Genomic DNA, 19,235 nt, shown 5'->3' on the forward strand with positions numbered 1-19,235 from the left:
TAACAACTTAAACAAGAAAGGGGATGTGTACGTTAAAACAAAACGATAGCTTTGTATGTCCAATTGGTGCGTACCTACAGTCTGATTGAAACTGAATATGTGAAACTGAGTTGTGATGTGTGTTTTGTAATGCCCTCGTCACTTTTATAACTATGGCTGTTTACCATGTATCACAGATAAGGACAGCTAGTTTTATATCAGTTTATCAGAAAAGCAGAGAAATCAAATCTGGAGACTAACACTAATACAAATGTATTAATCCATCACAATGAAAGAGACAATAATGCTGTTAAGTAAAATTGCATCATGGCACTAACGACAAGTAATAAACATTTACTTGAGCAGGGAGATGAAACAGAACAGGAGCAAGTGTCATACATTTAGTGTTGTCCTGGAGAATGCACCGCTGCAGAAAAATGCCTCCTCTTGGCATCAGCATGCACAAAGACACGATACTGAAGCTCTGCAGGAAAAGTAACTCCTTTCATTCCCTAAAAAAGAACATTTTACTAATTAAGTTAGAGGCCACTCTAATACACGTTAAAGTTACTGAATTGTATCTCAAGATCTGAATAGTTTAGGTGGTGCTGTTGACTTGTATCATGTTGCACAATGAGGTGTTTCTAACATTCAAAATATTAAAAACGCCTCTCATCATAACACAATACAACAGCACCACTGACAACAGTCTCCAAAATGACCATAAAGTTGAATCCACACCTCTAAAACTGTTTCAACAAAACCTGAACATTGTAGCCTTCATGAGGGTTTATTGCAAAGCAGTTGTATTAAAATGCATTAGTTTTAGGCAGGTATACCAAATCAACTGGAAAATTAGTGTACATCTGTGTTTGTGTCACCTTGTGGGAGTTGGGGGTCCAGGCTATGCAGGGAAATCCCTCCCACCCCTCACCACCCCTGGATATTCTATACTGGCTGCACACATTTAAGAATAAGACTTTCCTTTCTTTCCCATGAAATTCAGAAATACATATTTAAGAATAAGACTTTCCTTTCTTTCCCATGAAATTCAGATATACATAACAGCCCAATGCCATCTCTGTGGTTTACCAGCCCGACTGTGGGAACTTTAGCATTAACGCTATTTTTTATGTTTTCATTTTTATCTATTTACTTTCAGGGACAACGCACATTGATCAACATCCCTGTAAACGTGCCAGTGTTTACCAAAAGGCTAATTTTCAACTGTTGTCCCTAACGCTGAACTACCCCTGCATGCTAATGTTAGCTTTCCGTGCAACTTGCTAGTGTTAGCACCAACTATACCTGTAGGAAATTCAGCATACTTAACTGCAATAATCCGCGAATAATACAAAGCAGAAGGGCTGTGCTGCATGCTGTAGCATTATCAAAGACGTCCAAATATACAAGCAGTAAAAGTAGCATTTAAAAAGCACAACTTCTTACCCAGAAACTGGACCAACGTGAAATTCATCCTCACTCCTCAACCCGAAAACAGTGGGCTGGTCAGTGATTGGATAGTTTTAGAGAAGGCGGGCTGTTGTCGAAGTCTCCGCCAATCACAGAGGGAATATGAAATGCATTGTGGGTCTACTTGGCTGGTTTTAGCCGTTTTCCTGAACTAGTAGCAGGTAATGTAAAATAATAACACAGAGTACGAAATACTAATTTTCTGTTTTAGAAACTATTTCTGTTAATATTATTTGTTGTTAACGTAGCAGCAGTTGCCATGCTATTGTTCTGCTGCGTTATGTTGACTAGTTATGTGCAACACTAACGTTAGCTAAGTTTACGTTTACCAAACAGACAATGTGATTCATTTAGCTAGCTAACAAATTAACGTTACCATTGATGCCATGAGGGGTTAATGCTTAGTTTATATTTAACGCCACAGAAAACGTTATTATACTATGTGTGTAAATTTATTAGATTGTCCTTTTTTTTCTCACTTTATACAAAACAGCCGGAAACAACTAGGATGGATGGATGTGACTGTCTGGTGTTCCGTTTACGAACAATCGAGGATGCGCACGCAGCTTCGAGATAGAAAACACATTTTGAAAACAATGAAATGAGTCTGTTAGAAGTAGTACTGTACTCGCTTTTTCAAAACTTTGTACAACAGGCTACACGTTGACAGATAACTAACGGCTCTACCCGTGTAATGTTTGTAGACCTACAGTTTGCAGGACCCATTAGTTTTGCGATTTGTGCAGTTAATCACCAAAAAACTCCTCATCATGCAGGATTCTGCTGGATTGCACAAGGTTGTCGTGTACTACCCCCTGTAACTCTGTGTAGAAATCTGGGCTTTTGTGTGTCAAAGCAGTATTTAAGTCGTAATGTGACATTAGAAGGAGATTCAAGTGTTAAGAAAGAATGTGAACTTGATGTGCTGCTTTCTGACCATCCAGCCTGCTGCATTTCTCCCCATTCTCTATGTTAATGACATTTTTCCCCACTCTGGATAGATTAAATCACCCACACAGATACAGACGGATCTATTTCTGATTCTCTTTTCAGATGCTGATATGCCACTTCTGAGCCACTGCCTGGTTTGCTTGGAATGAAGCTCGGGATAAAGACTAGTTAGCAGCACACGATGGATCCCTCTGAAGCAGAGGCTTTAACCCACAGTGAGAGAAGAGAAGACACCGCACCAAGCACGTCAAATACATCAGGTCAAGGAGAAGATGGACCTAAGCCAAAGAGGGTATCATTGAAGAGGACCAGTGGTAAGCCAACAAATGCAAAAGCCAAGAAGCAAAAAAAGGCCAGAGTCTCCAGACCTGCACCGCTCGGCTACACTGTCCATCAAGGGGAAGATATGCTTCTTGTCATATCGAGTTCTACTTCTCAATACGATGGTTCAGCCTGGACTCCCCCAAAGAAGGGAAGCAAAAAGAAGAAGCTAACTAAAGGAAAAAGGAAAGCTATTCAGAATAAGAAAAAAAAGACAGTCCATGCCAAGCCTAAACTGGCAAATACTCCAATTGCCAAAGAAAAAGAGGACACTAATTTGTTTGTGCCACAGAAAGCGACAGACCACAGATGGGGAGAAAGTCTTCCTGAGGAGGTGCTAATCAATATTTTTCAGATGGTGGTCGTCCAAGATGGTGCTGTACCATTTCTATGCAGGTAATAAACAAACGTTTGATTTGATTGATTTGATGTAGCTGGGATTAGTGAAAACTTAAAAATCAGAGATTTATACTATGACCTGACTGGGAGATTCTTTACTTATTTTCAGTGGAAACATAAACACAGTTTTACAAAATTATGTTGTCCAAATGAGCGATTACGCAGTTGTAATTAAACATGCGCAAAATAAATATACATGGGAAGAGTTTTGTCTGTTTTAATGCATAACAGTTTTACACAACATCAGTGTCATTATTTTATGTATGATTCTGTATACATTTGCAATATCATGATTAGGACTGCAAATAACAATTATTTTCATAATTCTTTAAACTGCTGATTATTTTATCATAAATCATTTGGTGAATAAAATGTCAGAGCATAGAGAAAAACCAAAATATATTCAAGTTACCACCAGAGAAGACCAAGAAAACCAGCAAATATTCACATTTCCAAGCCAACGTGATTAATTGAATATCAACATTGTAAGAGATTCATTTTCTATCAATTGATTATATCAAGGTATTATTTTGTTATTATATCAATAATAGACAATTGTAATTATATCATCCAGCTGGAGGACTGTTTTTGGGGGAACTATGAATTCCACACTGAACTAAATCCTTTTTTTCTTGCGTGTTTCTGGTTCAGGGTGGGCAGAGTTTGTCGTCTGTGGAACGCTGCTGCCTCCAGTCCGGTCCTGTGGCGTAAAGTGACTGTAGGTCACTGCTGGATAGCACCAGGGAAAAACCAGCTGCCTAAAACTGAGAAGATGATCAAGGGCACTTTTGACTGGCTGGCACAGAACAGGTCTGTAGTATTAGTTTTATAAAGAGGTTTGTTTTGTGCTTAAATGTCTTATATGTTTAATACCAGTACTATCTTGAAAAATAGTAAACTGTATTTCTGTTTTTTTTTAGATTCTCTCAGCTACGAGACTTCTCTCTCTGTCACTGGACCAAGAACGTTAGCTATGCAGTAGAGGTAAGTCATCAAGGTATCTGTCCTTTTCATCATTGTTAGGCTCTAGAACTGAAACGATTAGTCAGTTAATCAATCATTGGAAAATTAATTGGGCAACTACTGTGATGATTAAATGTTTCAGACATTTTTCTTGCAGAATGCCAAACATTTGCTGGTTCCAGCTTCTCAAGTGTGAGGAGCTGATGCTATTTATTGTCATACATGACAGTAAAGTTAAAGAATATTTTTGGTTGGTGGGATAAATTTTGAATATATGACCAAGGGCTCTGGGAAATTATGATGACTATTTTTTACTATTTTCTGACATTTTGTAGACAAAGAGATTTATTGAGGTGAAAGAAATTGTTAGTTGCGGTCTTAATGGGTTCTAATTGAAGAAATTTGCCTTCAACCTGATAAATTACAGGTTAAATGTTCTCCAAATGCTAAGAATTATATTTACCAACACATTTTGAGTTTACTATGCTTTTTCTGTTTTTGTTGTGATCAAATTTAGGTTTTGTCGCAGTTCTGCCCTCACCTTCGCTCCCTCAAGCTCTCGTACTGTACAGGCCTGACAGCAGGGGCCTTCCTTAGCCTTGGTCTGCACAGCCGGTCTCTGCAGAGCATAAATCTCCAGTATTCAGAGGTACATCAAGAACCAGCACAGGAAAAAAAAAAAAAGAAATCGTAGAAAAACAAATATTAGAAATATTAGTTTCACGGTAAAAAAAAGTTTTGTTGGTGGTGGAAGCTTCCTAAAATGTCAACTTTAAACCTGACAGCTTCAGGGTGGTCCAATGAGAGCAGTTTACTCTCTTTTGCATGGACACCCTGTGTACACAGGACAATAAAAAAAATTCCAGTTTGATACACCAGTCACAGCCAGCAATTCCCAGCAGGTGTTTATTTCCCACCTGTTTGGTTACATGTAGAATTGCAGATTTGTAGAAAACTTGTTTTTGCTGTAGTTTCAGGTTGATGGACTCCTGGAGTACCTTGAAAACCATGGGAGCCAGATCAAGCAAATTCTGTTCACTCATGGACTAAAGAATGACAAACTTCTGTCTGCCATCACTGTAAGCCCCCCCCCCCTCATTTTCCCCTTTTTTTTAATGTATGCATTAGCCCACATAGCCCAAGTCACGGAGCACAGATGAAGTTAGAACATTTTGTATTTGTGTGTTTCAGAGAGGATGCTGTCCTGATTTAGAGTTGTTGGAGGTAAACACAAAGCTCGACAGCAAAGATTGTGAACTTCCAGTTTGCATCCAGGCACTACAGATGGCATGTCCTAAACTCAAGGTAAAGAAAAATGAAATCTAATATTTCGGTTCTCTATGCAAATGTGACTATTGTGACAATATGTAAATGTTACTGAATTATGATGGTAATTGTATGATAATGTTTTATCATTTTGCACGTCCCATGTTATGTGTCAGTCAGTGTCAGTGTGTAATGAATCAATGTACTGTATGTGTGCGCCGTTTTCACCCACGAAACATCTTTTCTACATCTATTGTACTTCCAATCAGACCTTCCGGATGCTGAATGTCAGACCTCTGCATAAGACAATGCGTAATGGTGCCAATTCAACACTAGGCTTCCCGCTACTGGAGGAGTTATGTATCGCAACCACATCTTATTCCTACATGACCGACAAAGATTTGCGGGACATTCTCTTTGGCTCCACCAGGCTGCGGGTGCTGGACCTGCGAGGCTGTTCACGAATCACACCATCTGGTCTCGCAACACTACCCTGTCTTGGTAGGGCTAAGTCATGAGATTTATACTTTAACTTTGGTAAATTTTGGGTTATTAAGTGATGGTTTGGGGCCCCGTGCTGAAAGGCTTAGTTTGGTCCTTTCATATTTAATCCACAATGATCTGAAGTGTGTATTGGAGACATAGAAATACTTACTTTGACTATGTTCTTTTTTTAATGCTTAATATCTTTGAGCATTACGAATAAAATACCCAGCTGCATATGTAATATCAGTGGTCTGAATTTGCATCCAAAACCCATTTGTTGATCAATGCTACCTTCTTCTTCTGTGTGTGATTTGGCAGAGCTTGAGTGTCTGTTCTGGGGACAGTATTTCAGCAGCAACGTTGGCTTGTCATCACCTAAGGCGGGGCTTCACATGGTGACCCAGAAATGGAGTAAAACACTGCAACAACTTGACATTGCAAATCAGCTCTTCACTGCAGAGGACTTGGAGGTAGCGATGAGTCACCTTGCTCAGGCAACAGAGGCAGACACCTTGCGTTCACTCAACCTGAGTGGGACCAGGATCACACCACCTGCCCTCAGGTACTCAATAGCTTTCTCTCTTAACTCTGCCAGTCCAAATAATCCATTAAACTATGATCCAACACTTTAAATCTGCAGGCATACAGAATCAAGCAGTCACATTTGTAAATCCTGAGTACTGCAGGTTTAGCATTACCATTATGTTTCCAAGAATTTCACAAGAAAACGATTTGTATCTGTATTTTATTTTGCAGGTCAGTTATCGGCCAAATGACTGCTCTTAAGTACCTCAATCTTTCATCCTGCCGTTATCTTCCAAGAGGAGTGAAGAGAATTTACCGTGGCCAAGAAGAAATTCGCCAACTGCTGGACAAATTTGAGTAGTTCTTATATTCATTTGGTTCCAGAAATTGTAAACTGGATTTACAAGGCATACATAAATGTCTTAAAACATGCTTTGTGGATTATGTTGTTGAAGTAATGTGGATATTTTATCCTCAGGTGTTTTTGTAAATGTTGTTTTATATGTATATTGTTCACACTAAACAGTTCATGCAAAAGCATTCCTTACTGTTGCTAGAAAGCAGAAAGCAGAAAAGGGTTTGGAAGTGAGAAAACCTGTTGCTGCTGTATTAATATCAGTTAAGAGTCAGTAAGATCACTGTCTACATGTAGCTTGACATGTTGGATTTGAATGATTTATATGAATAACCTCAATTGTAAACCTACAGGGACATTCAGTTGTGTATATTGGGATTTCTTGAATGTCATTTTTGACTCTTTTCTTACATAATGTTACAATAATTCCAGACAAAAGTTTGTCAACAGCTATTTGAAATTAAAAATGTTCAGCATGTCACCATGAAGTTGGTTATATACTTTATTTCCACCAGAGAGTGCTGTACTATCAAGCTAAATTGACAGAATGAACAAATGGTGTCTGTCTTGCTGCGCTCATGCAATTGTTGAGGACATACATTCAAGTGTTGACAAATGAGTCTCTCTTTTGTTTGGAACTGCAAATGTTTATATTGAATTTGTTTTATTGTTGAATTGGAAGTATTATGGGTACTTCAACGGCTCTGAAAGGTTTCCAACTGATGTCAGACCTCTTCAACCAGGAGCTTTTTGCACAGTATGTGTTGTACTGAGGTAATATGCATCAAGACTAGTATGATAGTTCCAAAATTGTCAAAGATTAATTGAATTATTGAGAAAAAAAAAAAAGCCAAGATATAGTGTTCATATTTTACTTTTTATTTATTGGGCCCCACAATTAAACCGTTTAGGCAAGAAGATCCCACAAATAACATGAAGTGACATTAAACCAGGGAAAACAAGTGTATGCATTCAAAGGAGTTCAGAAGTGGGTGAATACACAGAGACTGAAAACAAGAAAATAAACCTAGACCAGTGGGCTTTTTTTTCACAGCAGACGTTTGACATATTAAACACAGTTATAACTAATAACGTTAAAGTCCCTATGTGTACATTTATATGTGATAATTAGAATCTTCTTCAAATTTGATGATTTGTCTAAGAGGTTTTTAGCCATATTCATTCTCAATTTCCCCAGGTTGGGTTCATTTTAGGGTTTTGATGATGGCTGAATTCTAATTTGGTGTGTCGGTGCGACGGCCCTGGTTTTGTGCGTGCTGGCTCAAATGGTGCTCATGGGGATCAAAAATTGTAACCAAAAAAAACCCTTCCTATAATAGCATAGAAAAAATTTTTTTTACTCAAATTTCTTGCTTTCTTTTTCAAACAGGAATAACTAACAGTATTCGGCACATTAGAGTAAACAAGGTGATTACATTTAGAGACGTTTTTTCTCCTTCACCTGTGCAAGGGGAGTAAACTGAGGCCCGTGATGGGATCTGTGATACACCTTTCAACCAGCTTGAAATAGGTGAGGTTCTCTTTTGTGTTAGGGTCAAAGAAGCCCTTAGTGTCATCATCAGGGTCAGACAGAATCTGGTTCATTTCCTCATCAAAGTAACCTCTTTCATAAGCCACTTGTACAGGCACTCTGTGACTGTGCACTGGGTCAATTATGCCTCCTGTGGCTATTTGTGCTTCAAGGAGACGAATTCCATGATCTTTCACAATGAGATCTTTTTTCAAGGCCTGGAACAATGAAATTGTGTTTCCAGTGTAAGGATCTTTGTATCCAGTGACTGCCCTTTCTGCTGAAAGCAGTTTGTTTTTCCACTCACTGCCAACCACTCTTTGAGCTACAGCCTCCTCTACAGAAAGTTTCTTGTTGTTCACCGGGTCAATGACAAAGCCAGTGGCAGCTTGGGCCTCCAACAGAACCAGCGAAGTACCAGGAGTTAGCAGGCCTTTGGTTTTGGCTTCAGATATGCTCAGGGTCTCTTTTGTGGACTGCAGGTATACTCCTGCAATGCTGTTAGTTCCCTCTAAGTACTTACGCACTGATTCCATTTCACTTACTTCCGTCACTGTGACTTTTCCAGCACTAAGATCTTTGTAGAGTTCCTCATTGATGATTTTTGATTCAAGCAACTCATTAACAGTGACATCCTTTCTGATTCCATGGAAGTTTTGAACTTCACTTGTCTCTGTGACTGTAGTGGTGATGGTAGTTTTGGTGTTGCTGCTGTCCACTTTTGTGTCTGGTGGTTGGCATGTGACGATTGATGACGATGAGGTTGTTTTGGTCTGCTTTTGAATGATTGTCAGGATGATCTCCAAAAAGCGTTCAATTGTGATTGATCCAGACTTGAACTGTTGCACAAGCTCTCTCCTCTTCTCCTCAGTGATGTATTTGGAGTAGAGCAGATCCCACAGAGACACTGTTGTTCCTCGGTATTTCCCTCCTGCTTTGGTTGTTGTTGTGGATTTCAGAATGAGTTTTGTAGCCTCATCAACAAAGAAATAAAACTCACCTTTCTTTACAATCACCAGTAAGCTAAGGCCTGTGATGGGGTCTGTGACACACCTCTCAATCAGTTGGAGATAGGTGAGGTTCTCTTGAGTGTTGGGATCAAAGAAGCCCTTAGTGTCATCATCGGGGTCAGACAGAATCTGGTTCATTTCCTCATCAAAGTAACCTCTTTGGTATGCTACCTGTACAGGCACTCTGTGACTGTGCACTGGATCGATGATGCCTCCTGTGGCTATTTGTGCTTCAAGGAGACGAATTCCATGATCTTTCACAATGAGATCTTTTTTCAAGGCCTGGAACAATGAAATTGTGTTTCCAGTGTAAGGATCTTTGTATCCAGTGACTGCCCTTTCTGCTGAAAGCAGTTTGTTTTTCCACTCACTGCCAACCACTCTTTGAGCTACAGCCTCCTCTACAGAAAGTTTCTTGTTGTTCACCGGGTCAATGACAAAGCCAGTGGCAGCTTGGGCCTCCAACAGAACCAGCGAAGTACCAGGAGTTAGCAGGCCTTTGCGTTTGGCTTCAGATATGCTCAGGGTCTCTTTGGTGGACTGCAGGTACACTCCTGCAATGCTGTTAGTTCCCTCTAAGTACTTACGCACTGATTCCATTTCACTTACTTCCGTCACTGTGACTTTTCCAGCACTAAGATCTTTGTAGAGTTCCTCATTGATGATTTTTGATTCAAGCAACTCATTAACAGTGACATCCTTTCTGATTCCATGGAAGTTTTGAACTTCACTTGTCTCTGTGACTGTAGTGGTGATGGTAGTTTTGGTGTTGCTGCTGTCCACTTTTGTGTCTGGTGGTTGGCATGTGACGATTGATGACAATGAGGTTGTTTTGGTCTGCTTTTGAATGATTGTCAGGATGATCTCCAAAAAGCGTTCAATTGTGATTGATCCAGACTTGAACTGTTGCACAAGCTCTCTCCTCTTCTCCTCAGTGATGTATTTGGAGTAGAGCAGATCCCACAGAGACACTGTTGTTCCTTGGTATTTCCCTCCTGCTTTGGTTGTTGTTGTGGATTTCAGAATGAGTTTTGTAGCCTCATCAACAAAGAAATAAAACTCACCTTTCTTTACAATCACCAGTAAGCTGAGGCCTGTGATGGGGTCTGTGACACACCTCTCAATCAGTTGGAGATAGGTGAGGTTCTCTTGAGTGTTGGGATCAAAGAAGCCCTTAGTGTCATCATCGGGGTCAGACAGAATCTGGTTCATTTCCTCATCAAAGTAACCTCTTTGGTACGCTACCTGTACAGGCACTCTGTGACTGTGCACTGGATCGATGATGCCTCCTGTGGCTATTTGTGCTTCAAGGAGACGAATTCCATGATCTTTCACAATGAGATCTTTTTTCAAGGCCTGGAACAATGAAATTGTGTTTCCAGTGTAAGGATCTTTGTATCCAGTGACTGCCCTTTCTGCTGAAAGCAGTTTGTTTTTCCACTCACTGCCAACCACTCTTTGAGCTACAGCTTCCTCTACAGAAAGTTTCTTGTTGTTCACCGGGTCAATGACAAAGCCAGTGGCAGCTTGGGCCTCCAACAGAACCAGCGAAGTACCAGGAGTTAGCAGGCCTTTGGTTTTGGCTTCAGATATGCTCAGGGTCTCTTTTGTGGACTGCAGGTACACTCCTGCAATGCTGTTAGTTCCCTCTAAGTACTTACGCACTGATTCCATTTCACTTACTTCCGTCACTGTGACTTTTCCAGCACTAAGATCTTTGTAGAGTTCCTCATTGATGATTTTTGATTCAAGCAACTCATTAACAGTGACATCCTTTCTGATTCCATGGAAGTTTTGAACTTCACTTGTCTCTGTGACTGTAGTGGTGATGGTAGTTTTGGTAGTGCTGCTGTCCACTTTTGTGTCTGGTGGTTGGCATGTGACGATTGATGACGATGAGGTTGTTTTGGTCTGCTGTTGAATGATTGTCAGGATGATCTCCAAAAAGCGTTCAATTGTGATTGATCCAGACTTGAACTGTTGCACAAGCTCTCTCCTCTTCTCCTCAGTGATGTATTTGGAGTAGAGCAGATCCCACAGAGACACTGTTGTTCCTTGGTATTTCCCTCCTGCTTTGGTTGTTGTTGTGGATTTGAGAATGAGTTTTGTAGCCTCATCAACAAAGAAATAAAATTCACCTTTTTTTACGATGGACAATAAGATAAGACCTGTAATTGGGTCTTTGACACACCTCTCAATCAGCTGGAGATAGGTGAGGTTATCTTGTGTGTTGGGGTCAAAGAAGCCCTTAGTGTCATCATCGGGGTCAGACAGAATCTGGTTCATTTTCTCATCAAAGTAACCTCTTTGGTACGCTACCTGTACAGGCACTCTGTGACTGTGCACTGGATCGATGATGCCTCCTGTGGCTATTTGTGCTTCAAGGAGACGAATTCCATGATCTTTCACAATGAGATCTTTTTTCAAGGCCTGGAACAATGAAATTGTGCTTCCAGTGTAAGGATCTTTGTATCCAGTGACTGCCCTTTCTGCTGAAAGCAGTTTGTTTTTCCACTCACTGCCAACCACTCTTTGAGCTACAGCCTCCTCGACAGAAAGTTTCTTATTTTTCACTGGGTCAATGACAAAACCAGTTGCAGCTTGTGCCTCTAACAGCACCAGAGATGTGCCAGGGGTCAGCAGGCTTTTGGTTTTGGCTTCATAGATGCTCATAACTTTCTTTGTAGATTCAACTCTGACACCTGCTATACAGTTTGTAGCTCCAAGGTACTTTTGGATCGATTCCATTTTGTTAACATTCTCTTCCGTTACTTCCCCTTGTATAATCTGTGTGAAAAGCTCCTTTGAGATGATCTGTGACTCATACAACTCACTGGCTGACACCTGCTTTCTTAGTCCTTTGAACTTTCTTTCTTTGGATGATATCTCTGTAATGATAACAGTGAGTATTTCAATGATCTCCTCTATTTTCATGGCTCCTGTCTTGTATTGTTGTATAAGCTGCTCCCTTTTCTGTTCTGATATGTATTCAGAGAGTAACACTTCCCACAATGTCACCTCTTTGTTTTTGAATGTTCCTGCATTCATGGCAACAGTTTTGTTTTTGAATGCAAGCTCTATTTTCTCATCTGTGTGAAATACATGGGATTCCTCTTCATACAGGGGTAGAAGAAGTAGCCCAGTTTTAGGATCTTTCTCACATCGCTTTATCAGCTGAAGGTAAGAGAGGTTTTCTTTGGTATTTGGGTCAAAGAATCCCTTTGCATCATCAGTGGGGTTTAACAGGATTTTGCTAATTTCTCCATCCAGACACCCCTTTTTAACAGCAACATGAAGAGGTAGTCTGTGACTTTGATTTGGGCCAATTATTCCTCCAGTGGCTATCTGTGCCTCAAGAAGACGAATGCCATCGCTTCTTTGAATCAGTTGTTCATTCATGGCTTCAAACAGTGATATTGTTGCATCTGTGAATGGATCTTTATAGCCAACAACAGCTCGTTCAGCTGAGAGAAGTTGCTCATGTACATCTGGTCCAATTACACTCTCTCTTGCTGCCTCATCAACAGTATAGAACTTGTTTTTTACAGGATCAATGACCCATCCTGTTGCAGCCTGCGCTTCAAGCAGTACAAGTGCAATGCCAGGTGTTAACAGATCTTCCTTTTTTGCTTCGTATATGCTCATTACTTTCTGGGATGGATGAACCTTAATTCCAGCAATGCTTCCAGTTCCCTTCAGGTATCCTCTCACAGGTTCATGTTGGGTTACTGCTTCAAAAATAAGTTTTCCTTCTTTCACCTGTTTGAATATATCTGCATCAATGATATCAGAATCCAGTAGTTGTTGTGCAGAGACAGGCTTTCGCAGGCCCATTATCATTTTCTGAGTTTCACTCTTCTCCAGTTTTTCAATGGTGGAAGTCACTAATGTGATTATGGTTTCTGTGCTAATCTTCCTTGTTCTGTATTTTTCAGTGAATTCAAGCTGCTGATCCTCAGTGAAGTACCCAGAGTGAATCAAGTCCCACAGAGAAACTGATTTTCCTGAGTAGCGTCCTACTGACATGCTCACTTCTGTCTTTTCAAACTCTTGCTTTATCTCTATGTCAGTATACATTTTTGCCTTTGTTCCTGGAGCTTTTGGTGTGTCATTCAGTGGCAGGAGAAACAGTCCTGTTTCCTTATCTTTTACACATCTACCCAACATCTCCATGTATGTCAGATTGTCTTGTGTCTTTGGGTCAAAAAAGCCCTTTGTGTCATCAGTTGGGTCTGACAGGATTTGATTAAGTTCTGCATCAAAATATCCTTTCTTGTATGCAACCTCAAGGGGCAAGTGAAGACACTTCAAGGGATCAATGATGCCACCTGTAGCAATCTGGGCCTCAAGTAAACGGATGCCATGCTGCTTGACAATTAGATCCTTTTTCAAGGCTTGGAAAAGTGAGATCTTTTGACCAGTATATGGATCTCTGTAACCAGTGACAGCCCTCTCTGCAGACAAAAGCTTTTCATACAGCTGTGGACCAATTACCTTTTCTCTGAGAGCTTGTTCCACTGTAAGTTTTTTGTTTTTCAGAGGATCTACAATGAACCCTGTGGCTGCTTGTGCTTCAAGGAGGCAAAGGGCAGTGCCAGGTGTGAGAATGCCAATCCTCTGAGCCTCTTTGATGCTTAGCTTCTGATTGGAGGGTTGCAGTATCACCCCAGCCACACAGCCTTTTCCTTGTAGGTAGGCTCTCACACTGTCCACTTTCATCACATCAGTGCTCGTCATCTTTCCATCGATCAAACTGTCGTATGTTTTTTCATCCACAATTTCAAGCTCCAAAAGATCCACAACAGAGATTTCTCCTCTGAGACCTTCAAATTTCAGCCCTGATTGCTGTTTTATCTCCTTATTCTCAATGATCTCTAAAATGGTGACAATGAGTTGCTCAATTGTGATTTTCCTTGACTTGAAGAGCTTGAAAAACTCCTGTCTTCTGTCCTCAGAAAGATACTCTGAATTGATAAGATCCCACAGTGTTGTGTGCTTGCCGTGGAACCTGCCATACTTTACAGTAACTGTTGTTGTTTTGAACATTTCCCTAATATTATCATCTATGTTAATTTTGTTACTCTTGCTTTTGAGTGGCAAGAGGCACAGACCTGTACTGGGATCTTTGACACATCTGGCCATGAGCTGCAAGTATGTCAGGTTCTCGTGGTTGTTGGGGTCAAAGAATCCTTTGGTGTCATCACTTGGATCACTCAGGATCTGATTCATTTCCTCATCAAAGTATCCCTTCTTATAGGCCACATGGACAGGAATGCGATGGCTGTTCACTGGGTCAATGATCCCACCAGTGGCAATTTGTGCCTCCAGGAGTCGAATTCCATGATCTTTTAGGATGAGATCTTTTTGCATGGCTTGGAACAAAGAGATTATTTTGCCATCATATGGATCTTTGTACCCAGTGACCGCTTTCTCTGCTGAGCGCAGCTTTTGGCAGACATCAGGTCCCACAATTTTTGCTTTGACAGCATCATCCACTGAAAACTTCCTGTTTCCAATAGGGTCAATAATGAACCCTGTTGCTGCTTGTGCCTCCAGTAGAATCAAAGCAGTTCCTGGCATCAGCTTTCCTTTTTGTTTGGCCTGGTAGATGGTCATGATTTGAGAATCTGGAAGCAGAATACCTGCAATGCTGTCTTTCCCCTGTAGGTACACATTTACATTTTCATCTTCTGTTACTTCCTTCACTGACCTTTTTCCCTTTTTCAGATCCTCCAGGACCTCCTCACTAATGATATCTGCCTCCACAAGCTGTTTGGCTGTGACAGTTTCTCTGATGCCTTCAAAAACGACTTGAGTTGTTCTCACAGACTTTTCTATGACTTCTAGAACTGTTGTGATGATCATCTTCATGTTGAGCTTCCCTTCTCTGTATTTTTGAATGATGTCTCTCCTCTGATGTTCATCGAAGTATTCTGACATCAGGAGTTCCCACAGAGATACTGTCATCCCCGTGTACTTCCCACATGTCACTTTCACCTTCTCTTCTTTGAAGGCCATTTTAGTTTGGTAGTCAATGAAGTTAAAATTTTGCCTGTCTGACTTATCAAGGAGAGGGAGGAGGCACAGTCCAGTGATGGGATCAATGACGCACCTTTCCATCAGTTGAAGATAAGTTAGATTGTCTTCTGTGTTTGGGTCAAAAAACCCTTTTGTGTCGTCCCCTGAATCCTCTAGTATGGCATTCATTTCTTCATTAAAATAACCTCTCTTGAAGGCCACTTCTGTGGGAAGTCTGTGACTGTTGATTGGGTCTATTATTCCACCTGTAGCGATCTGCGCCTCAAGTAGGCGGATCCCATGTTCCTTAACGATGAGGTCTTTTGACAGTGCTTGAAACAGGGATATAGTTTCACCTGAGTATGGGTCTTTGTATCCAGTTACTGCTCGCTCAGCAGAACGCAGCTTTGCATAATATTCGGGGCCTGCAAGTTTGTTTTTGATGGCCTCCTCCACAGTGAGCTTTTTATTGTCTACAGGATCAATCATGAATCCAGTCGCAGCTTGTGCCTCCAGTAGAACTAGTGCTGTTCCAGGCATAAGTATGCCTTGCTTCATGGCTTGATAAATGCTCATTCTCTGATTTGACGAGAGTACAGCAATGCCTGCGATACTGCCTTTGCCCTCCAGGTATTCTTTCACTGTTTCCATCAACATCACATCCTGTGTTGTGGTCTTTCCCTTCTGTAGGTCATCAAATGTTTCTTTATCAATGATCTTCGATTCAAGGAGTTCAGTGGAGGAAATACCTCTTCGCAGACCTTTGAAGGTGATGCAAACAGGAAGGAGCAACAGGCCTGTGTCTGGCTCCACAGTGCATTTCTCTACGAGATTTTGGTAGTTAAGATTCTCTTGTGTGCTTGGGTTGTAGAACACTTTGAGCTCTGACATCTGGTCATTGAGCAAATCTTTTTCATAGTAGCCCTTTTGAATTGCAGATTTAACTGAAATATGTGTCTTCTCAACAGGATCAAACAGGCCTTGTGTGGCTATCTGTGCTTCCAGCAGCCTCAATCCATAATCTCTTGGGACTAAATCCTTTTGCATAGCTTGGAATACAGATATGATTTGGTTGGTGTAGGAGTCTACATAGCCACTGATGGCTTTCTCTGCTGTGAGGAGTTTCTCTTTCATCTCAGGTCCAACTATTCCTTCTGTAACAGCATTTGCAACAGGAAGTATTCGATTGTTTATTGGGTCTACGATGCCCACTGTGGCCGCTTGTGCTTCGAGCAGGGCTAAGGCTGTTCCTGGCTTAAGGAGACGTTTCTTCATAGCTTGATATATGGTTATCTTCTCCTTTGTTTTCTCCAGTAATATGCCGGCCACAGGTCCGTGGACTTCTGTGTTGCCATTTTGCTTCACCTCAGTGTCTTGACTGAGTGAGTCCATCTTGGCCTAAAGAGCTGTGTAACACAGAAACACTTGCTTAGATTGGTTTGGATATTGCATGCATTGTCTGTGAGAAACATTAAAAAATATTTTGTCCACTACAACATTTTATAGATACAGAGATTATTATCAAGAAACTGTGTACAGTGTTGAAAGTATATTCACCAGCTGCACATAATTGCACAGTTCCCAGTTTTTTTAGATACTGTACCACTTGCTAAAACTAATGCAGTCTAATACAGCAATCCTGCAATAAACCCCCCTTTCATGAAGGCCATGATGTTCCAGTGTAAGAGGCTGTAATTTATGGTGCTGTTGAATTGTGTTGTGTTACACTGAGACACGTTTCTAATTTGTATCAGTGAGGGTAGACTATATTAGAAACACAATACAATTCAGCACCACAGGACCACTTATTGCAAGGTAGTTGTATGTTGTGTTGGGATCATGTTGGAAATAAATGTTTTCACTTTAACATATTATCCCTTGGATTTTTGTATAATAAATCAGAGTGTATATGTGGATGCACAAAGTAACCGTTTTTTCATTTAGACTAATCTATACTCAAACCTAAGTCAAAATGTAGTTTTCGCCAAGACTAACGAAGTGTTTACAACTTTACAGCATTTTGAACATGTAAACATGATGTTTACAGTGGTTATCTTATGCTGATATAGAATTACAATTCCACCGTGGCCCTGGGAAAATATAATATACGGCAGCAAAACACTAGAGGTAAAATGTATAAATGAATGGTATTTGAGTTCAGCCCAAAAAAGTTTCAAAATAATGTCTTCAAATCACTAGGCTGTGCAAGAAAATACAAAGCTCCAAAATATTTTCTAACTTAACTCTGAGTTCCTCAAATATTTTAAGAAAAGTTTTACAATATATGGTCTGTCTTCCAACTTTATATCAAACCTTTTAGTTTCCTTATGAGTCTGGGGGCAGCCTCAGGTCCTTGGATGCTCCTCACCGTCCCAACAGCCAGGATAAAGACCAAAGGTCTCCCGGCTTATATGGTCAGAGCCGAGGGGCTTTGAAACTCCGTCCCTTTAGAGATAAGACAAGCAAAATACATTTTATCAAATCTCTTCCTCACAAGCATGATTATGATTTGACATTGTGATTATTTTATGATACGTTTTTTGTCTCTAAATATTTATTTATTTACTTGATTTAAAGAGATACCATGAAAATTCAATAGATACACACATACGCCAGATATCAGATTAGTTATCAACAAATTATAAGGAGGATGATATTATACAACTCTGACGTTGACTGAATCCAATACAAATGCTTTTTTGCCATTACAGTAAATTACCCATCAACAACCTAGTTAGAACCTCCCAGTAACTGTAAGTACATTCCAATTGAGGCTTTTATTCTACATATCTTACATGATTTAAGTAAATATTAATATAAATATATAAATATAAAATATACAAATATTTTTTAAATGCATAGTCCTAGTGACAGTAGGCATTAGTACAGGGTGCACATAGATAAAAAATATTGTAATTAAGGTTTACATTTTCCTTTTCATTTCATCATGTCCCTGGATGGATTAGAAGTGAACTCTCTGCCAGTTCATGTTTTCATAAGCATCGCATCATGTATTTGCTTGTGCATGACAAGACGTAATGCTTCAAAACTGGAACAGCCAGATAGATGCCCTGTGTTTTAACAACTGGCATGGAAATACCTGAAACACAAACACTATGCAATTCTTAACCCTTTAAACCTCATTACAATTTAATTGCAATATTCACTCTCTTTTAGCTCTGTTTTTGGTCTCCACCAACTGAGGGAAATATCTGCCTCTTTAGCTGCTAAATACTACCACTATGTTCACCAGCTAGTCGCTAACTTTGTTTGTCTGCTGTTTGGTGCTGAGCAGGTAGAGTACAGACGGTTTATTTGTCTTTCGCTAAAAACATAGCTGCTTAAAGCTTAAGGGTAAATAATATGGTAGTACATAGTAATTGAGTCACACTATGTCTCAGTTCCCAATCTGTTAAGTCAGTAAATACGTCAGTGTTTTGTCAAAATATAACTCTAGAAAACTACAAGAAAATTAATTGTGGCAGTATCTTTTTTGTATTTTCTTTATTGAAGTTTTTCTGTTTTGAATCATATGAAAAGGTTGAAATCAAAAGTAAATGGGAAGATACAGTAATGAAAACAGACTTAATCCCCATAACAAGTTTGAACACGTCCTGTACTGTTAAATGACCTCACACGAATAACTGGTAAGAAGAATACTATTTCCTAAAGAAAGCAGTGGCTTTTTCCACCCCTTCTGCTGATAGGTCAGCAGCTGTGTTTTATGTGATAGATGATGTCATTGCCACCCATAGGAGTAGGAGAATAAAAGGGTGTGTAGGGGAACCCAGTCATGAAGTTCACAAGCTCTATTCTGTACATTATGATTTCCATATGTTTCTTACTGTGTGGATTTTGTCAGAAAATCATCTTAATTAGCTTTACTGGAAATCACCAGCTGTCATTCAAGCATTTTCTCACAATATCTTGTGAGTACTGTGTAGTTAAAAATAGTGCT

The 19,235-nt window shown here is 40.1% G+C and overlaps 2 protein-coding genes across 2 annotated transcripts; one reads left to right on the plus strand and one right to left on the minus strand.

The window, feature by feature from the left end:
• The first annotated feature begins 2,584 nt into the window (after positions 1-2,584).
• fbxl6 (F-box and leucine-rich repeat protein 6) lies at positions 2,585-7,161 on the plus strand. The gene is made up of 9 exons (XM_070922266.1): positions 2,585-3,120; positions 3,775-3,933; positions 4,044-4,107; positions 4,604-4,735; positions 5,058-5,165; positions 5,278-5,391; positions 5,622-5,853; positions 6,157-6,400; positions 6,595-7,161. Exons 1-9 carry the CDS (start codon positions 2,585-2,587, stop codon positions 6,722-6,724), a joined length of 1,719 nt encoding a protein of 572 aa, XP_070778367.1. The 3' UTR covers positions 6,725-7,161.
• Positions 7,162-7,581: 420 nt separating this feature from the next.
• Positions 7,582-17,649, minus strand: eppk1 (epiplakin 1). The gene is made up of 5 exons (XM_070922179.1): positions 17,591-17,649; positions 13,256-16,683; positions 11,154-12,277; positions 10,334-11,063; positions 7,582-9,994 (listed from the first exon to the last, which is right to left on the minus strand). The coding sequence occupies exons 2-5, from the start codon at positions 16,667-16,669 to the stop codon at positions 8,177-8,179; spliced, it is 7,086 nt and encodes a 2,361-aa protein (XP_070778280.1). The 5' UTR covers positions 16,670-16,683; positions 17,591-17,649; the 3' UTR covers positions 7,582-8,176.
• Positions 17,650-19,235: the final 1,586 nt, after the last annotated feature.

Source organism: Enoplosus armatus, chromosome 16 (assembly GCF_043641665.1).
Source record: "Enoplosus armatus isolate fEnoArm2 chromosome 16, fEnoArm2.hap1, whole genome shotgun sequence".
In the NCBI taxonomy this organism is placed as follows: Eukaryota; Metazoa; Chordata; class Actinopteri; order Centrarchiformes; family Enoplosidae; genus Enoplosus; species Enoplosus armatus.

Bases quoted from the DNA above. Each gene is read 5' to 3' on its own strand.
- fbxl6 (XM_070922266.1), top strand. From the start codon at position 2,585: ATGGATCCCTCTGAAGCAGAGGCTTTAACCCACAGTGAGAGAAGAGAA. The intron at 3,121-3,774 runs GTAATAAACAAA...TTTCTGGTTCAG, and splicing joins GCTGTACCATTTCTATGCAG to GGTGGGCAGAGTTTGTCGTC. The intron at 5,392-5,621 runs GTAAAGAAAAAT...ACTTCCAATCAG, and splicing joins TGGCATGTCCTAAACTCAAG to ACCTTCCGGATGCTGAATGT.
- eppk1 (XM_070922179.1), bottom strand. From the start codon at position 16,669: ATGGACTCACTCAGTCAAGACACTGAGGTGAAGCAAAATGGCAACACA. The intron at 12,278-13,255 runs GTTTCTCTGTGG...AAAAACAAAGAG, and splicing joins GACGCTACTCAGGAAAATCA to GTGACATTGTGGGAAGTGTT. The intron at 11,064-11,153 runs GTCATCAATCGT...CACAGAGACAAG, and splicing joins CAGACCAAAACAACCTCATC to TGAAGTTCAAAACTTCCATG.